The sequence below is a fragment of the Eptesicus fuscus genome, chromosome 18 (genome assembly GCF_027574615.1).
Source record: "Eptesicus fuscus isolate TK198812 chromosome 18, DD_ASM_mEF_20220401, whole genome shotgun sequence".
Classification (NCBI taxonomy): domain Eukaryota; kingdom Metazoa; phylum Chordata; class Mammalia; order Chiroptera; family Vespertilionidae; genus Eptesicus; species Eptesicus fuscus.
In genome coordinates, this window is record NC_072490.1 from 8,520,500 (window position 1) to 8,541,409 (window position 20,910).

A 20,910-nucleotide genomic window follows, 5' to 3' on the forward strand; every position below is an offset into this window, starting at 1 on the left:
GCTGACCGCCCCTGCGGGACGGCGGTTAGGGGCTGTAGCGGCCCCCCCTCACCTAGCCCAGCTTCCCCAACGGCCGTGGGCTTGGGTTTCTGCTAAGTGGCGGTGGGAAGGGGCTGTGTCACGTGCTGTTGACTTGTGGGCAGTTTTTGTTTGGCTTTCGAGGGTGTTTGCTTGCAATGAGCAAACAGCCTCTTCAGAACCATCTGGAGAATTCAGATCCTTCCATCTTGGCTGGGCAGCAGGTTCTCGGCTCCACGTTTAGGAGCCAAGTCAGGTAGGGATTTTTCCAGAAACACCATCAGCCAAAAAACTGGGCAAAGACAGCAGCGGGGATAGGCTAAAAGGGAGGATGGGAGGGAAAAAAGCGACAAGCCAGAGCCGGAGCTGTGTGGATGGGAGGTGAGGGGAGTGAGGCTTGGACAGAGAGGACCGGCCCCCGCCGGTGGGCACCTGCACCGGGGCAGACGGGTCCTCCCAGCCTGAGAGGCTGCACTGGGCAGGGGCTCTGAGCTGGGTCTCCGCAGAGCAGGGACGTTTCCCGCCGGCCTGGCTGGTGAAGGCCGACGGTGGGCCCTGCGCTCCTGCCAGGGAGCACATCAGCAGGGCAGACTGGGCTTGTCCAGCGCGGGCCTTGCCTCTGTCCAGACTGGCTTTGCACCGCTGCTGTGAGGTGACTTCAGTGCACCCGGCACTGGGGAGTTCTCAAGACATTCTGTCAAGGACTTAAAAAGTGGCTTTAGGACTTTTAAATGCTTGGTGACATGTTTGAGTGGAAAGGGAAGATCCAAACCTGTAACTTGATCAAAGGGTCACGATTTCAAAAAGTGCAGGATCCACAGCTGCCTTCATCCGTTTCATCCGTTTCCCCAAAGGAGATGAATGAAGCCCAGCCGCAAGGGTAATCGGATGACCCACAGAGCAGCTGCGGGGTGGGGGTCCCAGCACCCTGCTCCGAAGCAGGAGTGTTTGGTGGGTGGAAGGACGGAAGCCAGGCTGGGTGGGACTTTGGGTCACACTGTCAGGACGCCTGGGTCCAGTAGAGGGGAAAACTGCAGCTGGTTTGAGGACTGGAGGCTGGGATGGCCCGTGAATGGGCCATTGGGATGTCCATCCCTGTGCTGGGAGGTGGGTGGGCGGGACACACAGGCCTCTTTCTCCTGGACAGAGTGGCTCTGTTGTCTGTCCACACAGATGCTCAGTGTGCACCTCCTGGGGGACCTGGACCCTGGCTCAGGAACTGGCCGTTGGCAGTGGGTGGCCTCCTGGACAGCACTCGCATTCCCCAGCCCCCCACCCCCAAGCCTTCCCCCTCTCCCCGCATACCCGGCCACTGCCTGAAGGTTCTGGTCTGAGTTAGCTCACCCAGCGAGTTCTCTCTATCCCCAGCCCCGACCACCCCCACTTCTCCCGGTGCCTTAGAGATCCCATTGCAACTACAAAGGTGCTATTGTATTTCTTTCTTTCAGAGCATTTTCTCTTGCAACTTGAGTTAAAATCTTCTCTTTGGTGGGGTGCAGGGGCGGGTGCGGATGGCTGACTGGGCAATGCCACCCTGTTTAGTCACTTCAGTGGCAGTCAGGAAAGGTTCCCGGCTGCTCGTTCACACTCACGCATCTCCCTGGCAGTGGCCCAGGGTGACTGGGTTTAAACTGTAATTGTCACAGCACCTGACTCGGTACAGTTTTAAAGCACGAACACTTCAGAGGGTGAGTGGTCATCTGAACTGGATTCAAGCTGCTTCCTACCTCGGGCAAGTCAGTGAACCTTTAACCTGGCAGCCGCAGGTCCCCCATGAAGATAACACTGCCCTCTTGTGGGTGGGTGTGTTCCATGCTGCAATGAGCACAAAGCGCCTCGTACAATAGTCATCGGCACGTAGTAAGTGTTCAATTAATGGGAGCTGGGATTACATGGCCCCTGGACAACAGACAGGGCTGGAGATGCAGCAACGGGGCCTCTAGGACAGTTAGTAGGATCCTGCAGGGGAGCATCAGGGGGAGCATGAGTTGGGGGGTAGCTCCCAGGAAAAGGGGTTCTGGATTGGGGGATGTGTGCTATAAACGGACTGCCTTCATTTCAGCCATGCGGACCATCCCTGCAATGGTGAGCTAGAGAAAGATGTAATTGAATGATAGATGTAGACATGTGCCTAGTTCAAGGGTTCCATCTTAAAAAAATTAATTTATTTTCCAGTTGAGATACAACATGATAGTAGTTTCAGTTGTACAACAGGGCGATTAGACACTTACATACCTTACAAAGTGGTCACCCGATATGTTTAGTACTTAAGGGTTCTTGACTTTAAGATTTGGGGGAGCCGTAAACTTGGTTGAAGAAGAGTTCCACCTTTGTGGGCACGGATCTCTGACGGAAATGCGGCATTTCCTCGATGATGAATGTAGGCACGAGCCACAGGAGTGTTAGCAGGACCTGAGTGGCCAGAGAGTAGAAATCTCTGGAAGGCTGGAACAGCCCAGAGGGAACGTGCTTAACTTTTTTTCTGCAGCAGTTTCCACTCCCTCCCTCCCCGAGCCCGAGACCAAAATGTAAGGCTGTTAATAAAAGGCAACCAGAGGAAATTTCCAACAAATGACAGGGTCTCCAGAATTCCTTCTCTCTGCGGTGTTCCCACACTGGTGCTCTGTGCGCTGGAACAAGATGGTGATTCAGTCATGGGTACGGAGAGGGCTCTTGGGGCCAGCAGGGCTGCCCCAACGTATAATCAGCGTGGAGACTGGAGCCCCACAACCAGTAAATGGGGAGCGGGGGGTGGGGTGGGGAGGAGAGAGAGACAAAGAACACAATGGTTAACTCCCTCCTGTCTAGGGAGCAGAGGATTCCCAGGCCCATCTCTAGGGTCCCAGGAGCCCTACGACGACGGGATGGAGGTAACCCCGTGTGCGTTGTCAGAAAATTACCACCATCGTAGTAGTAACAGCAACACTAATGGAACCCAACTCTATGCCAGGCTCTGTTTTGAATGCTTTACCTACAACAGCTCACAAAACTCCCTTAGTGGAGTGGTTTGTTTTTATGAGTGACAAGTCACATTCTTTTCCCACCAGACTGTCCCCTGCATAAGGGGAGTGACTTTTGTCCCTTTTGTGTTCGATGTAGCTGTCCTGCCTGGAGCAGTGCTTGGCTCAGGAATAGCTCCATGAACTAATGAATGGACCCTCCTAGGAGGGAGGTACTGTTCTTATCACCATTGTACAGATGAGGAAACCGAGGCCCAAGGTCACACAGCAAGGACGCAGCGGAGCTGGAATCAATATTCAGACAGCCTGGCTCTGAGCTCAGCGTTAATGGGCTGGTGGCCCTGGAAAAGCCGGGTGAGCTGCTGCCTCCTCTGGCCCCGCCTCCTCTGGCAGCCAGCTGAGGGTCTGGAGAAAGGTTGTGGTGAGCAGATAGATTTGTGCCGGGGGCTCATCTTTCCGTTGGGGACTAGTGGGGCCCTCTGGGACTGTTGGGATGTGGGGTGCTCAGGCCCTTGCCGAGCCTGTGTCTGTGGGCTGTGGGCCATCCACACTGGGCCTGAGGACTTGTGGCCTCTCCAGGGAATGTGCACAAACCTCCAGAGGCTGTTTGTTTCTCTGATGACAAGTAGGTTACTCTGTCCTTGGAGCAGAGACCTGGCCGCTGCACGCGCCGAGGGCCTTGTGCAGAAGCACACACTCCACACTCCCTCCGTGTGCCGAGCAGTGAGCCGGTGCCGAGGCTGGGACGTGGGCTGGACACTGGACACTGTCCACTCCGCGGTGGGGCTGGCGGCCCTGTGATGGGCAGCCCCACAAGCCATGGTGCTTTGCTTGGTGTCCGTGATGCAGAAGTTTTTCTTCCTGCCCACTCTCCACCCACTGAGACCCTGACCTTGGGTGACCCCCTGCCACTCCCTTTAGCAGAGTCACAGGAAGATAGTTTTGTGTGATTGTGTCTGGGGATGGGCGAAGGGGTCTGGGATCAAATTGCCGGGGTCTGAGGGTGGGCAGGCCCTCAGCAGATCCTGCTGGTCTCCCTGCTGGCCTCTGCTCCGTGCTCAGCAGGGCTCCCTCCTGCCCTGACTATTCTTTTTGTCAAGTGGCAGGTGTTGCGCGTGCAGGCTGCTGTTTGCTTGAGAGAGTGGGGGAGAGCGGGATAGATAGATCTGGGTTCGCAGAGATGGGGAGAGTCTTCAGATGGGAAAACAGCACATTCTTTTCCAAAAGTGCACGTCCTGGGGTTCTCAGCCAGGGGCAGCTCTGAGCCTCACTCTGCAGATTCATCTCCCAGCTGTCCCGCACACGACTCCACCCAGGGAGGAGCCCTCCGCCGCCGCCACCTCCTTCTAAATGTCGTTTACTGAGCATCTACTCTGAGTCTGGAATAACTGTCAGCACTAGACATGTTATCTCATGTAATTCGCATGACTGCCCTGGAAGGTGACATCTTCCGCTGGCTTCCCCGGAAGCTGATCTTCAGACAAGGATCCCTGTGCAGGGACTTTACTTAGAAAATGTCACCGAAGGGTGGGGTGGGGTGAGGGTGTTGGGGGTGAGGCCAGTTTGGAAGGCAGTGTGCCTGTTGCTGCATTTTTTAAAAATATATATATTTTTTAATTGATTTCAGACAGGAAGAGAGAAGGGAGAGAGAGATAAGCACCAATGATGAGAGAGAATCATTGATTGGCTGCCTCCTGCACGCCCCACACTGGGGATCTATCCCGCAACCTGGGCATATGCCCTTGACCGGAATCTAACTGGGACCCTTTAGTCTGCAGGCCGATGCTCTATCCACTGAGCCAAGCCAGCTAGGGCTGTTGCTGCATTTTGAGATCACCTCAACTCCCTGCCAACACGCACTCTGTGTTCTGGACCACCTGGGGCACACTGGTGCCTCCCTACAAGCCAGCACCCTCCCCTCCCACAGGCCCCAGGTGGTCAGAAGACAGACGTTTCCTCGTTTCCTCCGTCTAACCCTCTGTAACGCTCCCTGTAACACGTCTGGGGAGCTGAGGGCCTCAGGAATGCAAACAGGAAAAGCACGGTCGTCCTTTAAATCCGTTCCTTCTTGCACTTGTTGGTTTAGAGTGCTGCGCCCAGGAGACCCACTGTCAGGTCATCCAACAAGTGGCTGCAGTTAAGGACAATTTGGCTTTCATTGTATTTGGGGGCAGGATGCGGTCTGGAAGACACTGGAGACTCATTTCTCCTCCTTGCTAGTTTTGCCTTTTAAAGTCTTGCCCTGGACCCATTTCCTGAACTCAGATGAACATTGTCTTGAAGACGGGGAAGGAAAACCTCATTCTTTTGGACCCCGTGGCACCGCCGTGCCCTGTCGAGGACCCAGGAGATGCCTGTCACAGGAGGGAGAGGGTCAAGTGCTGGGCCAACTTCACTTCACGACACAGAGGAGCCGAGTGTAACCCTCCCAGCTCCTTTCCTTGGTGGAACTTGGTGATGTACGATCCGGGGTCAGGGACCATTCCTTCTAACACTGATGCAACTTAATCCGAGGAGCGCGTGGCCCCATCCAGCTGGACCAGGGCAGGAGGCCAGAGGAGACGGAGCCAGAGCTATGAAATATTGGTCTGTGTCAGTGTGCTCGCGCAGCCCTTGCCAAGTGTATGGACGGGGAGACAGTGCTTGCTTATTTACTCAAGACAGAGCAGAGACAGGGAAATGCCATGGACTGCCTTCACCCCTTTTGAAAGAGGAGAGCTGAGATTCGAGGTGTGTATGGGGGGGGCGGGGGCCTGCAGCTGCTGACTTCCAGGAATGCCTCATTTTGCCAGGAGCCTCAGTGAGAAATTAGAGGAGGAGAAGACAATAAGGGGACAGGTCATTACAGCCCCAGCGTTGGGGGACTCTGGGTCACCAGTACTTTTTGTATTTATGTGGCCAGTAGTCTCCTATTGCCGGTCTAACAAATGGCTACGAACTTGATGGCTTAAAACAACAGGAATTTGTCCTCTTACAGTTCTGGGAGCCAGAAGTCCGAAATGAGTCTTACAGAGCTAGACTCAAAAGTGGGTACCTCTGCCCAGTCCCTCCCTTGTCCCCTCCAGCCCCAGCTCCTTGCTGGAAGGAGTCCTGTGTCCTAATCCCCAAGTGTGAAGGCACCTCGGAGCATGTCATGTTCTAAGTAAAAGGCAGAAAAGTGGGCTGAGAGAGTTAACATTTCCATTCCTATTGCTGTTTTTGAAGAGATCACTTTTACTTTGGCCGAGGCTTTGCCGAAATAATTTCTCGAATTGCTTTTCTTATTCTCAGGAGGGTGTGGAGAATTCACTCTGGATCCAATTTCTGCGATCTCTAAATGTAACGTTCTTCTCTTGATTGTTTTCATAGCTGGTGTTCCCTGGGGGTCTTCTCCCTGTTTCTTTTCTCCTCCAGACTGAGAGCCATTGCTTTCTAAGATGTCACGTGGTCTCCATTAACACCCCCAACACCCGCTGTTGCCATTTGTGCAACAAGGAAGTTTCCATCATGTCACAAGGTGACCGCGGCCCTGAAGTTATGCTAGAACCCGGCCAGACAGCCAGGGTCGCATCGCTTGGGGAGAAGGGAGATGGAAAGCTGAACCTAGCGGAACTGCCAATTACCCTGCCCTGGACCTTCAGGCCCGCCTCTGCCATAAACCCCCAAGGCCAAATATCTGTGGTGTCTTTGCCTGTTCAAAATGCTTTTCCTCAGCTGTGCCAAGGATAGCATTGGCAGGGGCAGTTCAGGAAGGGGGAGGAGGAGATGAAAAGAGATTTTCACTTTGAAGAAGGACGTTTTTCTGTCCTTAAGAACCCCCTTCGCTGCCCAGCACGCTATCCCGTCCTTCCTGGCCGATGAGTGGAGGCCCAGGTTTGGCCATCTTTTTTGACATCTGGGCATTGAGAAAAGCCGCAGGGTGATCTGGGAGGTGGTCCGGGGAAGGACGGCTAGTGCCCCAAAGAGAGGCACGATCCTGGCGGGGATTTCCCAAAGCAGAAGGAGCTGCAAAGGGCTGAGGTCCTTTCCCTGTTACCCTTCAGACGTGAGGCAACGTGTCCCGCTGGCAGCTGCAGGACAAACGGTACTCGAGTCCTTTCCTTCAAGTGTCCTTGTCTCTCAAACTGTCCCTGTGCAAAGGCCCCCGGTGTGTGTTGGGATTTTTCTTCAAGTCCTTCTCAGAAGACCTCTCTGGCGTCCTCTCCACATGCCATCTGCCTATCTTATGGGGCCCCTGGTTCATGGGTTTGTCTGTGACCAGGTTGCCCTATCCTTGTCACCACAGCCTGAGCCCCATCGGTAGTGACAGACTCACACCCTTGTTAGTCAAGGGGAGGACGCTGCTCTCTATGACTAATTTGCCTTGTTGTTATGTAATTTTTCAGGTGCCATTGTAATTCAATACCTGTCTACACTACATAGTGTTCACCACTCTAAATCTAGTTACCATCCCTCACCAACCATTGAGCCGCCCTATTGTTTGACCAGGGCACACGCTGAGGCAGGCCGGTCCAGCTGGGTCCCACCAGCAAACTTTCTAGTCTACAGTGCGTCATCTCCTTTCTCCTTCCTCTCATGTACTCTTCATTATTCAGCCGAATAGTTCTCTTCAGAGGATCTCCCCCCTTCCCCCAATTTGATCAAAGCTGCCTTTCTTTCCTCAAAGCTTTACTTGGGTGGCCCTGCGGGGACATCTGCTCAGGGCCCTTTGAACCTCTCTCTCGGCACAGCTGCGCACTTGCCAACTCCTCCAGGTTGTCTGAAGCCAAGAAGGCATAGCGAGGGATCCAAACGTTTTGTTTCCTTGAGACATTTTAAAAAGATGATTTCTTTCCCCATAATGGTATCCAAAAATTTGAGAATACAGCTGACGAATCCAACTTGAAAACGTATTTTCCTTTTTAGAAGGAAGAAAACAACACCCAGAGTCTTTGTCAGTGGCCATTTCTCCTTTTAGTTTTAACGTAAAACTTTGGCATTCTCGCCAGCTGTGTGAGCCTGGGCACATCTTAGCGCTCTGCCCGTGGCGGCCTTCTCATCTGTAAAAGAGGGATGCTGTGATCCCACTTCCTTAGGTTCTTGTGGGGATGAAAGGAGATGCTCACCGACATGCGGTGAAAAGGTAACATCAATGAGAAGGAGTGCGGCCCAGCACGTCACCCTTTGGGGTCTCCTCTATAGACATCCTCACCATTTCCCCCGGAGCTGCGTGGACAGGATCTTCAGTGCTGAGTTCTTGGCTGTAATAAAAATGGGAAATGATCTAAAGACCCTTCCTGTAGAGGAATGGGTAAAGGGTTGTGGCACAGTCCCCCTGTGAACCACTGTGTAGCAGTTAAGTGACTTTACATGGAAAAAGGTAGAGATGGAAACAGCCTCGGGACATGTTGTCATGTCAACCAAAGCAAGCTGTGGCTTAATCGCCTCCTTCATTTATTTATTTTTAATTGATTTCAGAGAGGAAGGGAGAGGGAGAGAGACAGAAACATCAATGATGAGAGAGAATCATTGATTGGCTGCCTCCTGCACACCCCCTACTAGGGATCGAACCTGCAACCTGGGCATGTGCCCTGACCGGGAATCGAACCGTGACCTCCTGGTTCCTAGGTTGACACTCAACCACTGAGCCACACCGGCTGGGCTAGTCACCTCCTTTATGCTAAAAGTAATTGCCACCTGTAGTAGACTGAGAAATTGGTACAGCCACTATGGGAGACAGCATGGAGGTTTCTCAACGTATTAAAAATAGAACTGACTTCTGTCTTAAGTTGAATAGGTAATAAAATGAATAAATTCTGACTGCAACACAGTGGCTCAAACGGCTCTTGGTAGCCCTGTCCCATGGGTCCTGCAGGCTCCCCAGCTCCTTCCTTCTGGTGACTCCACGGTGCCCGAGCATTAGTCACCTGGAGAGCTTGTAAAAACGCAGATTTCTGGGCCCCTGTTTTGATCGAGTCGTTCTGGGTTGGGGCCTGCGAATCTGCCTTTCTGACAAGTTCCCAGGTGATGCTGATGCTGATGGTCCCGGGACCACGTGTTGAAAATCACTGCCCCAGGGTGTGTCCTTGCCAACAGGTGCAGAGCAGGTGGTTGGCAGCCCCTTCCTTTTGAGCAAGAGGGGCAGGCAAGGACTCCTGCCATGGACAAGGACTTAGTCACGTGGCCACCCCTGGCTGCAGGGAGGCTGGGCAGAGTCATCCGTAGCTGAGCAGCCCTGTGCCCCTGGGAGAGGGAAGAGTGTGTTTGTGGGAACTAGAGGCCCGAAGAGTGGCCCCGGGACTCCCACGGAGATCAAGAGCGGGCCGGCACTCAGCGGTGGGGACAGATGTGGAAGAGACTTATGGTGCTTGGTGACCAGTGTCAGATGGCGGTGTATTCCAGGGGGAAGCCCATGTCTGCCTGCAGGCATTGCCAAGGCTGCCCTGGACACAGGCCAGCCAAGCTTTGAAGCAGGGGTGCCGGCCGAGGTGCCCACCTCTCTTCAAGGCGGTTGGGTGCCACTGGCCTGGGCTCTGCCTTTCCCTCTCAGGGATCCAGGATGGGCCTCCCTTCCGCAGCCCCATCATTTTGTGGGTTGGGCTGATGTTACCCCAGGTCTCACACTTTCTTTTTCTACCCCCCCCCCCCGCCCCCGCAGGCACCTTGGGTCTGGAGAAAGCTGCGTGGCAAGAGGCGGCTGGTCATGGCATTCTGCCTCCTGATGACCCTGTCTGTGATGGCTGTCACCCGTTTCCCCGCACAGCCTCAAGCCGCCGTGGAGCCCCAGGGGGTCACCGGCACCCCCGCCCCCCACGCCCCGCAGGCTCTGCGCTCTCGCTGGAGGCAGTGGACAAGGAACCTGCGTTTCTGGAGAGGCTGGGCCCTGCCCACGAGTTCCGTCCCGGGGTGCACTGAGGAGCAAGGCCACCGGAGGAGAGTGGACAGCAGCAGGTCCCCTGGAGGGGACAGCAGGCATGTGGGGCGGGTCAAGAGGGACATTGCTTTGAGACTCAGTACCCTGCGTCTTGTGCCCCTGAGGGAGGATGAGGTCAGGAGTCCAGGAGCCAAAGACCTGCGACCCCCTTGGGAGGATGGTCCTATCCAGGAGGCACAGAGTGACACGAGGGCCCTGGTCAGCCCTGTCACAGGGCACCAGAGATCTGCTGCTGGCCCGACCCTGCAGCCCCAGCCAGGGAGAGGCAGGGCTCTGCCAGGGGCTGAGAGCAGCGCCTTGACGGGTGGGCAGCCAGCAGGGGATCCCACCCCGGCCACAGGGACTCGTCGGTGGCCTGGCTCCGTCGGGGAGCTGCAGGGATCCATGTGGTGTGCCCCCGAGACCCCTGGGCTATTGACCGGCTCGGGGACCGATGGTCTGGTGCCCCCGTGGTTCACAGAACACGATGTGCAGATCCTCCGGCTGTTGGCCCAGGGGGAGGTGGTGGGCAAAGCCAGGGTCCCCGGCCACGGGCAGGTGCTGCAGGTCGGCTTCTCCGCTGAGGGTGCCCTTCTGGACTCCTCTCCTGGGCTCAGCGGACTCTGCTCCCAGGGACTCTGCGGCCTGATCAAGAGGCCCGGGGACCTGGCCGAGGTCCTGTCCTTCCACGTGGACCGCGTGCTGGGGCTGCGCCGGAGCCTGCCGGCCGTGGCCCGGCGCTTCCACAGCCCCCTGCTGCCCTACCGCTACACGGACGGGGGCGCCAGGCCCGTCATCTGGTGGGCACCTGACGTGCAGCACCTGGGTGACCCGGACAATGACCAGAACTCTCTGGCCCTGGGCTGGCTGCAGTACCAGGCCCTGCTGGCGCGTGGCTGCAGGGGGCCGGGCCAGGCGCCCTGCCTGGGCATCCACCACGCCGAGTGGGCACGCCTGGCTCTCTTCGACTTCCTGCTCCAGGTATGTGGGGCCGGGCCGAGTCCTGGAGGGCAGCAGAAGTGGGGGCGGATGGTGACTGCCCCCAGCCTTGTCGTTTGAGCACCGGGCACCTGTTTTTGTTATTTTCCAGCCTCGGGGCTTATTCCTCCAGTTCCGAGTGCCGGAATGGCGAGTGGCAGCTCATGAGAGCTGATGGTTCACATTTTCAGGAGTTTTGTGAGCTGGTTGTGAAACACAGGCATTTAAAAAATTTAATTATAAACAAGAAAACAAAACAAAAGAGGAAAAAAAATAAATTAGATAAACTAACAATGTAATAATTAGCAACAAAGGTAGTAGATATTCAGAACCCATTACTTCCTAGTTCTCGCACCACATTTTCCCTGTTATCTGTGCTCTTGAGGCTATTTGCGTGTCTGGGAAATACTGTGTAGCGGTGGCTCGTCTCCCGTCAGCTCCGCTGTCAGTCGTGTTGGCAGCTCGGATTGGCCAGGGTGGGGCCGTTTACACCATGAGAGTCAGCACGTGCGGCATAAGGGCCCCCTCCTCCCGGGGAGTTAAACATTTACCAGCACATGACTGTTTATAACATTATATCCGTGACTCGGCAAGGACTCGACATGATTGTGTAATTTAAAAAATGAGAGAGAGAGAGAGAGAGAGAGAGAGAGAGAGAGAGAGAGAGAGAGAGAAATGGGTGATACAGGTCAAGACTCGGCAAGGACTCGACGTGATTGTGTAATTTAAAAAATGAGAGAGAGAGAGAGAGAGAGAGAGAGAGAGAGAGAGATGGGTGATACAGGTCAAGCCTGGGCACTGAAGAGAGGAGGAAGCCAGAGGGCAGCTGAGGTCCCTGCTGTGCCAGCAGGTAGCCTGGAGTTAATGGGGACCCTGGGGAACAGGCTGGAGTTCTGGGGACCCTCAGTCAGGGCACAGGGGTAACTGGGGGACTGTGGGCATCAGCTATTTCCTGTCTGGTCTGGGGTCGCGCTGTGGTGCATATTCCATGTTTCTCAGAGTTGCCTAGTGGGATTGCGCCCCAGGTACCTGCAGTGGTCACAGCTGGCCTCCCTGTGTCTCGTCCCCTGCTTGGGTTTTGGGATTAGTTCACAGATCAACTGCTTTCACTTGAATCCTTGTCTCGGTCTATCCCAGATGCTAACACTGACCTGTGAGGTTTCTGCCCAGGAGATCCTTACTTAAGGCAGTGCCTGGTGGAGGCACATGCTCAAGAATGAGCAGGCACTGCCCCTGACACTTGTCAGGAATTGGTTCATCCAGTCTTCATGGAAAGCTTATGGGTGAGATACTACATTTATCTCTGTTAAAGTGGAGAAATTGAGGCCCAGAGCGGTGACGTTACTTGCCCAAGGTCATGGCTGGAGGAGCGGAGACGCAGCCTGGACGGTCTGACTCCAGAGCTCACCCTCTCAATCAGCATCACTAGTCACCTGGCCATGACTGAGGGCAGGAAAAGGGGACCTTTGCAGGGATGCCCTTGAGATCGGGGCACCTCCGCGCAAAGCCCCGGTCCAGCTGATGTGCACACGGCAGCTTTCTGCTCACACAGAGGCCCTCTGTCTGTGCCCTGGGGCCGCGGTGTGGGACCTCCCTCCGCTGCCAAGGCCTGCTGTGGGGATGGAAGTCTCAGCCGCCAAAGCACACACAGGTTGGGTGTGTGGTCAGATGCGACTCGGCTGGCCGCGTGCCACCTTTTCCCTGGTCTGCTGAAGACTGGTCAAGTCCAGTACTCCTTTCTGGCTGGTGCTGCCTTCCTAGAAACCACTGGCAAGTGGAGAGAGGCGGGGCCGTGGGTTTCCCAGCACAGGAACCGGAGGTACCTTCTGACCGGGAGTTGGGAACAGACTCCACATACAGCCCATTTTGTGGTATGCTTGCTCCTTTGTTTTGTTTGATCCAGTACAAACCCTTGTTTTTCTGTGTGTGTGTATCACAACATACCGTTTACCTGGACACAGAATACACAAGAACTGCACACATACACATTTCTATACCCCCACAAGTCCTGTGCTTTTCAAATCCCACATAGCACTCTGCATTAGTGATTGTAGAGATAATGCTGTGTAACAAAACTCTCCCAAACTCAACAGCTTAACACACCAGCTCTCCGTGTCTGGCTCCGGGGTCTGTGGGTCAGTGGGGCTCAGCTGAACTTGGCTCCAACTGTGGGTGGGTTCAGGACTGCTCTTCACGTCTCCTTCTGGAGCCCAGGCTGCAGGCGCAGTACCACCTGGACAACCCTCTCACGGGGAAGGGAACAAGCCCAAGAGCTCAACCAAACTGCAGGAGCACATTTAAGGCCTCTACTCACCCTCCTTTGGCCAAAGCAAGTGAGTGGCCACGCCCATTGTCAGGGAAGGGAAGCACACTCTGCCCAGAGGTGAAGGCGGAAAGGAGAAAATATCTCTTGGACAATCATCAAATCAGTCACAACATCTCAAACAAATGCACACTTATACATACACCTTATAAGCTCACATGTGCTATAGCCACACACCCACACATACAATCCATAGGGTTCCCAGACACTGCCGGGCAGAAATTTTTAAAATTTGTATATTTTTGAGCTGTTCTTTTATAACTTCTAGGTTAGTATATTATACTTCAAACTAGAGGCCCGATGCACGAAATTCGTGCAAGGGCCTTGGCCCCAGCCCCTGCCAGCTACAGCGGCGGCCGGGGGCCTCTGCCACCTCTGCTTCAGCCCCCACCCGCTGCAGCTTTGTCTGGAAGAAGGACATCTGGAAGGATGTCCGGTCTAATTAGCATATTATGCTTTCATTATTATAGATGGCCGTCCTCATTTCCAGGCTGTTTTGAAAGTTCTCCCATGTGTTTTCATATATCTTTGATCTATCTGGAAGTTACTTGGAGCAAAAGATAAGGTACAAAACGGTGATTTTTTCCCCCCCTCAAATGGCAACCCACATGTCCCAGCACCATTTGCTGAATAATCCATCTTTCCCCCAGTCTGCAGTGTTGCCAGGTTCCATATGTACGTAGGTCTATTTCTGGACTCTTTTCTGTTCCAGTAAAGGGTCTATTTATATGCCAGAATCACACTGTTTTAATTACTGTGCTTCATCATTTATGTTACTAACTAGCAGGGTGTGGTCTTTCTCATTGCTCTTTCTTATAATTTCCCCATATCCTTGCATACTATTCTCATGAAACTTAAGAGTCAGCTTGTTACTTCCTTCTCCTTCCCAAGTCCTTTTGGGATTTTATTGGAATCAAATTAAGTTTGTGTGAACTAAGACAGAAATAATTTACACCCTAAAATGTAGAGTCTTCCAGCCAAGAGTAGGATATGTCTCTCCCTTCATTCACGCTCCCAAAAGTATCTTGATGTTTCCTTCAGCTGGGTCCTCGATTTTATGTTTGGTTATTCCTGGGTATTTCGTCTTCTGTGGCCATCGAAAACGTGACCTTTCTCCTCCTTTATAGGTGCTGGCTGATAGCTCTGTGTGGAGGCTATTATTTCTGTGTATTAGTTTGGTTACTGGCCACCTGCTAACTTCGTTTGGCCACCTGCTAACAGATGTTTGCTTTGTCCTTGGCTTTCCAAGTTCACCATCATTTTATCTGTAATGAATATCTTCCAATCACCTCTTCTTTCTTTCTCCTACCTCATGACATTGCTGGTGCCGCCAGAGCGATGGTAAATATTAATGGCATGACGACTATGACTTGTTTCTGCAGACTTGGGACAAGGTCTACAGTTTTTGCTGTGGAGGATTCATGTTTTAATGGATGCGGGTCGGGGATGCGGGGAGAGGGGCATGGGCCACCAGGGACAGCCAGCGGTTCTTCTGGAATCCACCAGACCCAGGTCAGACCCTGGCGGAAGAACCGGTCCCGGCCTAGGAGCCTGGTGGGTCAGTTAGAGGACGTGGCCACCCCTCGTGCCCTGTGCTGGGCTCCCTCCAGACCGCGCCTCCTCCCCAGCTGGGCCTGGTATCCCTCCTGGAAGACTGCAGTGTATTGTCCTGTTTGGAGACCACAGAGCCAGGCCTCCCCCTGAAGCCTTCTGGTGATGGCGCCCTGGGCAGGGAGGTGCGTGATGGGCAGGCTTTCTGTGATCACAGTCCTCATGTGAAGCCCCCTCTAGATCTTTCCTGCTGCCAGCCAGCCATTTACTTCATCCATTCATTCTTCCACCCCAAAACTTCGGCTGAGTCCCTGGCTGGGCTGCACCATGTGTTGGGTGCTGGGATCACCTACACTTTTGCCATCAACTGATGCCAGAAAACAGGTGCCTGCCACATTCTAACTCAGCCATCAGAGCCAGACTGCCTGGTCTAGACTCCACCACTTGCACACTGTCAGACATCGCACATTACCCAGCCCCCGTGACTCAGTTTCCCCACCCTTGAAATGGGGATAATAACAGATCGACCTCCTGGCTGCTGGGAGGGGTTAATGGTGTGTAAAGCACTCAGAGTGGTACGTGGCACAGAGTAAGGGCTTTGCAAACGGCTTAAGTTCAACTAAACAAAAACTTCGGTTCACATCATGATTATGCAACATTGGTAGGTTGGTCAGAAAATTAGAACAGCGAAGGATTTTTTTTTTTTTTTTTTTTTTGGTAGCTCCTCATTTTTTCAAAAAGGGGGGAAAGAATCAAATCCTGAAGGGCTGTGGAAATGAAATTTGAACTTGGTTTTGTTGGCTGCTAGTCTGCTGTTGTTTAACGGAATTTCTTTTAAGTGGAAAAAAATAACCAGATGGTGTGGCTCAATAATCAAACTGGCGACTGGGCCCGGCCAGACCCTTCCTGTTAGACACTAAATGGGTGGAGATTTGGGGAAGCCAGCGATACACGTGTCACACGGGCCAGTATTCCTTGTAGCTTTCTCTGGAAATAGACTCTGCAGCAAGTGGAAATCTGCAGAGAATGGCCTGGAGCCATGTGTGGCCTCCCAAGTGGACACGCGTTCAGCATCAGACCCTGAGACCTCAGGCCAGAGCGCAGGAGCAGCTGCGGATGAAGCGGTGGGTGCGGCTGGACATCCCTGCTGGCCTGAGCGTAGTGTGCAGGGTGGGCCGCCGGCCAGAGGGGCAGGGCAGAAGCCCCATGAGGAGCCGGAGGCCAGCCACAGAGCCACGGAGGACTGCCCCCAGCGTGTGGCTCAGGGGCCAGGCGGCCTGGGTGCTGTGCCACCCGCCCTCAGAGGAGGGGTGTCCCCGCAGGTCCATGACCGCCTGGATCGCTACTGCTGTGGCTTTGAACCTGAGCCCTCGGAGCCCTGCGTGGAAGAGGGGCTCCGGGAGAAATGCGCAAACCCGGGCGAGCTGCGACTGGTCCACATCCTGGTATGTCCCTCATCACCCTGACTCCGGTCTTCCCGCCTCCTTCCGAAGATGCTGTTACTGAGGTTCTGGGATCGTGTGGTCCAGGGGTTCCCAATCCTGTTCCTTTTAGCAGCAGAACCCTTGGTTTGAATAATACGTAAAACTGGGCCCAGGTGTTGGGGGCACGGTGAGCTGTGTGTGTGAGCCTCTACACGTGCCATACATCCTGCAGTCCTGCGGGCAGCTTAGCTGTGCACCTGCCCCATTCTCACCCATGCTCCTCACCCCTCTGGCCACCAGAGCAGGACTCAGTCCCTCTGCCTTGCAATTCCACAGGATGGCGCTGTGGCCTGGCCCGGGTTTGAACCAGCCAGCTATTTATTAGCAGTGGGGCCTTGTGCAAATTACTTCACTTCTCTGTGCCTGTTTCTGTAAAAGGGGGCTCACGCTGGTGGCCCCCTTCTCAGGGTGCTGGGAGGGCTCACTGAGAGGATGCTTGGAAGCACTGAGCAGTGTCCGCACGGTCAGCTGACTGCTCAGCACCTGGGGACCATCTGGCAAGTAGCAGGTGGATAGTGGGACTGACAGCTCAGGGCCCCCGAGCGCCCTCACCCTGACGCAGTCCCTGGGCGCCAGCTAGGCTGCACCCCCCCCCAGCTCTGTCTCTGCCCATCTTCTCCCCTGAGGTCCGGAGCAGCGATCCATCTCACCTGGTCTACATCGATAACGCCGGCAACCTTCAGCACCCTGAGGACCGGCTGAACTTCCGGCTGCTGGAGGGCATAGATGGGTGAGGGTCAAAGGTGTTGGGTGGAGGTTCAGGGACTGAGGCTTGATGGCCCTGCTGGAGACCATGGGACCTTAAATCGGGGCTCTGGACAAGTCCACAGTCTGCCATCAGACAAAAGCTGTTAGATCTGAGCCTTGGGAGGGGTGTGGGGACCTGGGAAAGCTGAGAGGTATACAGCCAGCAGGCCCTTCAACTCCTGGATGGAGTGCCCCACCCCCAGTGTCCAGAGAGCCTCCTGGCCCACAGGACATCAGTTGCTCTACTAGGGTAGAGGCAGGCTAGCCCTTCCTTTACCCTAGATGGGTGGGGGTAGCCTGGCAGCCTGGCAGCCTGGCAGCCTGTCTTCCTGCTCAGTCTTGGCAGGCAGCTCAGCCTTCCTAGGACTCTGGCATTTGCCAGCAGAGCAGCAGGCATTGTCCCCGGAAGGGCAGAGTTGACTGGCCTGGCTTCGCTCTGGGATGGGAGCACCTGAAAGCTTCATCCCTGCCTGCTCTCAGCTCAGCGTGGAAGAGTCCCTGGTAACAGGTCATCCAGGGTGCGGCCCTTGGGTCCAGGGTTCCCGGCTGTGCAAGTTCTGGCCTTCCGGCTTCACCTTGCTCAGAAACTCCCTGAGATCACTTTTGCGTTTCCTTTCTCTGCTGACCTTCGGGCACTTTCGTCCAGGTTTCCCGAGTCCGTCGTGAAGGTTCTCCAGTCAGGGTGTCTACGGAATATGCTGCTCCAGTCACTGCAGGCGGACCCGGTGTTCTGGGAAAGCCACGGTGGGAGACGGGGCCTGAAGCAGGCTCTCCAGACCCTGGAGCGGCGAGGGCAGGTCCTTCTGGGACACATCTGGAAGCACAACCTGACAGTCTTCAGGGACGAGGACCCATGAGCCCCACACTGCCCAGGAGGGCTCTCACCTCACTGGTGGGGGGCTCACAGCACGACCTGGTTGGATGAGCACCCGTGCTGATGGCCACATGTCCTTGGGTTCGCCCATCTTGAAGACAAATGGAAAAAGCCAGAGCCAGAAGGGCAGCATGGATGCCCTGGGCTATGCCACCTGCATGGACTTGGTAGGGGCGCTGGGCTTTCAGTCTCACCACATTCTTTTCTGCCTTCTTGGCAATGGTTATGTACTTCCTTGCACCAATAAAGACATTCAAGAATGTTCTATGAACTATTCCATATACCATAAAATTATGCGTCCCACATGCATATGCAGAGCTGGACAAGTGTGTGTCTGTATGTATGTATGAGTGTGTGTAGATGTGTGTAGGTGTGTGTGGCATGTGTACATGCCCACACACATATATGAGATAAAGGGTCTTCATGGGTTATACTCATTGCTTGGAACTGCCTGGGCTGAAAGTCAACTCAGGTCTAAGAAATGAAACACTAAGCATTTTGTCTTTATAGGCGTTAGATGTTCAATTCTTATTCAGTTATGTTTTTGGTTTAAGGATTATAAAAGTAATACATGCTCCCCAAAACCAAATTCATAACTAATAGTAAAACACATAAGATAAAACATGAAATTCCCTAGAGATGTGTGTGTTTGTATTTTTATTTACACTCACACTGCATACAAATCCTATATAATAAAAGCCTAATATGGTAAGTGTCTGGTCATCTGGTAGGCCATTCAACCAATCAAAGCGTAATATGCTAATGATATGCTAAGGCTACTCAACCACTTGCTATGACCACCAGGGGGAAGATGCTCCGACCGGTAGTTAGCTTGCTGCTGGGGTCCAGCTGATCAGGACTGAGTGAGATGGGCCAGACACGCCCGGGAGTCCTCCTGTGTTCCCTTCCCGGCTGGCCAACCTTCCATGGGGAGTGGGCCTAAGCCGTCAGTCAAACACCCTTAGCACTGTCGCCGCCACTGCGCTTGCCAGCTGGCGGCCCGGCTTCAGGCTGAGTGGTGTGTCCCCTGTGGGAGCACACTGACCACCAGGGGGCAGCTCCTGCATTGAGCGTCTGCCTCCTGGTGGTCAATGCGTGTCATAGTGACCAGTTGTTCCACCTTTGGGCCGAAACGGGCTCTCCGACATCCCCTGAGGGGTCCTGGATTGTGAGAGGGCACAGGCCAGGCCAAAGGACCCCACTGGTGCACGATCTGGGCCAGGGAGGGATGCAGGAGGTTGGCCACCCAGGGAGGGACTGCGGGAGGGCTCCAGGGTGTGTTTGGCCCATCTCGCTCAGTCCTGATTGGCCAGACCACAGCAGCAAGCTAACCTACCAGTTGGAGCATCTGCCCCCTGATGGTCAGTGCACGTCATAGCAAGCAGTTGAGTGGCCTTAGCATATCATTAACATATTATGCTTTGATTGGTTTAACAGACAACGGGCCAACCGGACACTTAGCATATTAGGCTTTTATTATATAGGATAGGATCATCTATGTTTGTCAGCTCACTGCTTTTACTTGACTCTGTTTTCTACATTCCGTACCAGCCACCAGGGTTGACCCAGGTCATATTGATGACTGCACGGAATTCCAAGGCAGGGATGTGCCATGTTTACTTAGCTGTTCTCATTAGGATGAACACTAGGTGGCTCCATAAAAATACATATATTTTTTAAAATTATAAAAGATAAAAGTAGGTTTCCCTATCAGTTGAATAAAAACAAAGTTTGAAGGGAAAGGGAGAGAGAGAGATAGAAATATCAATGAGAGAATCATTGTTTGGCTGCCTCCTGTATGCCCACACTGGGGATCGAGCCCACAACCCGGGCATGTGCCCTGACTAGGAATCAAACTGTGGTTCATAGATCAATGCTCAACCATTGAGCCACGCTAGCCAGGCAGGGAAACCTACTTCTAAAACTGCATTTCCTTAATCACTAATGAGGTTATCTTTCCAATTATTTAGTAGTTATTTGTATTTGATTTTCTGTGAGCGCCTTTTTCTCTTGAGATGTTTGTTCTTTCCTTGTTAATTTGTTAGATCTTTGAATCTCATTAGCATAGTCAATCTTTTCCTCTTTAGTTATGTTGTAAATATTTTTTTCTAGCTTCTCACTTGTCTCTTGACTTTGTTTATGGTGCCTTTTGGCAAGTGGAAAATTTTAATTTTCATGGAGTCAAATCTATTTTCCTTTCGCTTGGAGTACTCTTGAGTTTCATGCCTTCTGAGAAAGGCTGTCACTGTTGCAAGATTATTGAAGTAATCTCCTACGCTTTATTCTAGTATTTACATTCACTCTGAAACCACTAAGATACTGGAACGTCTCACTAAGTCCCTTGAAGCTCTCCTGAAGAGGCTTGAGTAACCTTATAACTGTGTTTTTGAATTCTGTACCCAGTAGTGTGCTTGCTTCCATTTTTTTTCATTTGTGACATGTTTATTTGTCGCCATGTTTTGCCTGCTTCCCTGCGTTTGTTTCTCTGTATTTGGTAGAGCTGCTGTGTCTCCTGGAATTGGTAGAGTGGCCTTGTGTAGTAGGTGTCCTGTAGGGCCCAGTGGCTCAGCCTCCCCAGTCACCTGAGCTGGGCCCTCTGGGTGTGCCCCTGTGTGGGCTGTGTGCACAGTCTTGTAGTTGATCCTTGATTGCTGTTGGCATCTCTGGGAGGAGTTGACCTCCAGGCCAATTGGCTGTGAGGCCCAGCTGTGAAGCAAGGCCCGCTGGTGCTGGAGCCGGGTCTCGGGCCTTTTATTGATAGGTTTGGGGCACGTGATCACCAGCTGCAGCTTGTTAGAGAGATTTTGGCAAAGTCTGAAGCCTGATCCAGGACAGGCCATTCCTATTGAAAAACTGCTGCAAACAGCTTCGGTGCGGCTGCAAATTGAGTGGGGCGGGGTCTCAAGGAATCACCAGGGCGGAGCCAACAGTGTGGGCCACACTGATGGAGACAGATATGGCTGCCGGTCTGGTCAGCCCTACGACATGGGGGGTCCTAGCACAAGAACAAGGACCCCTGCGAGCACCCCTGTCTGGGAGAAAGCCACCCCTGAGTTCCTGCCTCGATGCCAGGCCATCCACTTCCTGCCTGTAAGTGTCTGGGT

The 20,910-nt window shown here is 53.6% G+C and overlaps 1 protein-coding gene across 1 annotated transcript; it reads left to right on the forward strand.

Moving 5' to 3' along the window:
- The first annotated feature begins 2,882 nt into the window (after positions 1-2,882).
- GASK1A (golgi associated kinase 1A) lies at positions 2,883-18,038 on the forward strand. The gene is made up of 5 exons (XM_008154537.3): positions 2,883-2,888; positions 9,595-10,830; positions 16,024-16,146; positions 16,812-16,915; positions 17,579-18,038. The coding sequence occupies exons 1-5, from the start codon at positions 2,883-2,885 to the stop codon at positions 17,787-17,789; spliced, it is 1,680 nt and encodes a 559-aa protein (XP_008152759.2). The 3' UTR covers positions 17,790-18,038.
- Positions 18,039-20,910: the final 2,872 nt, after the last annotated feature.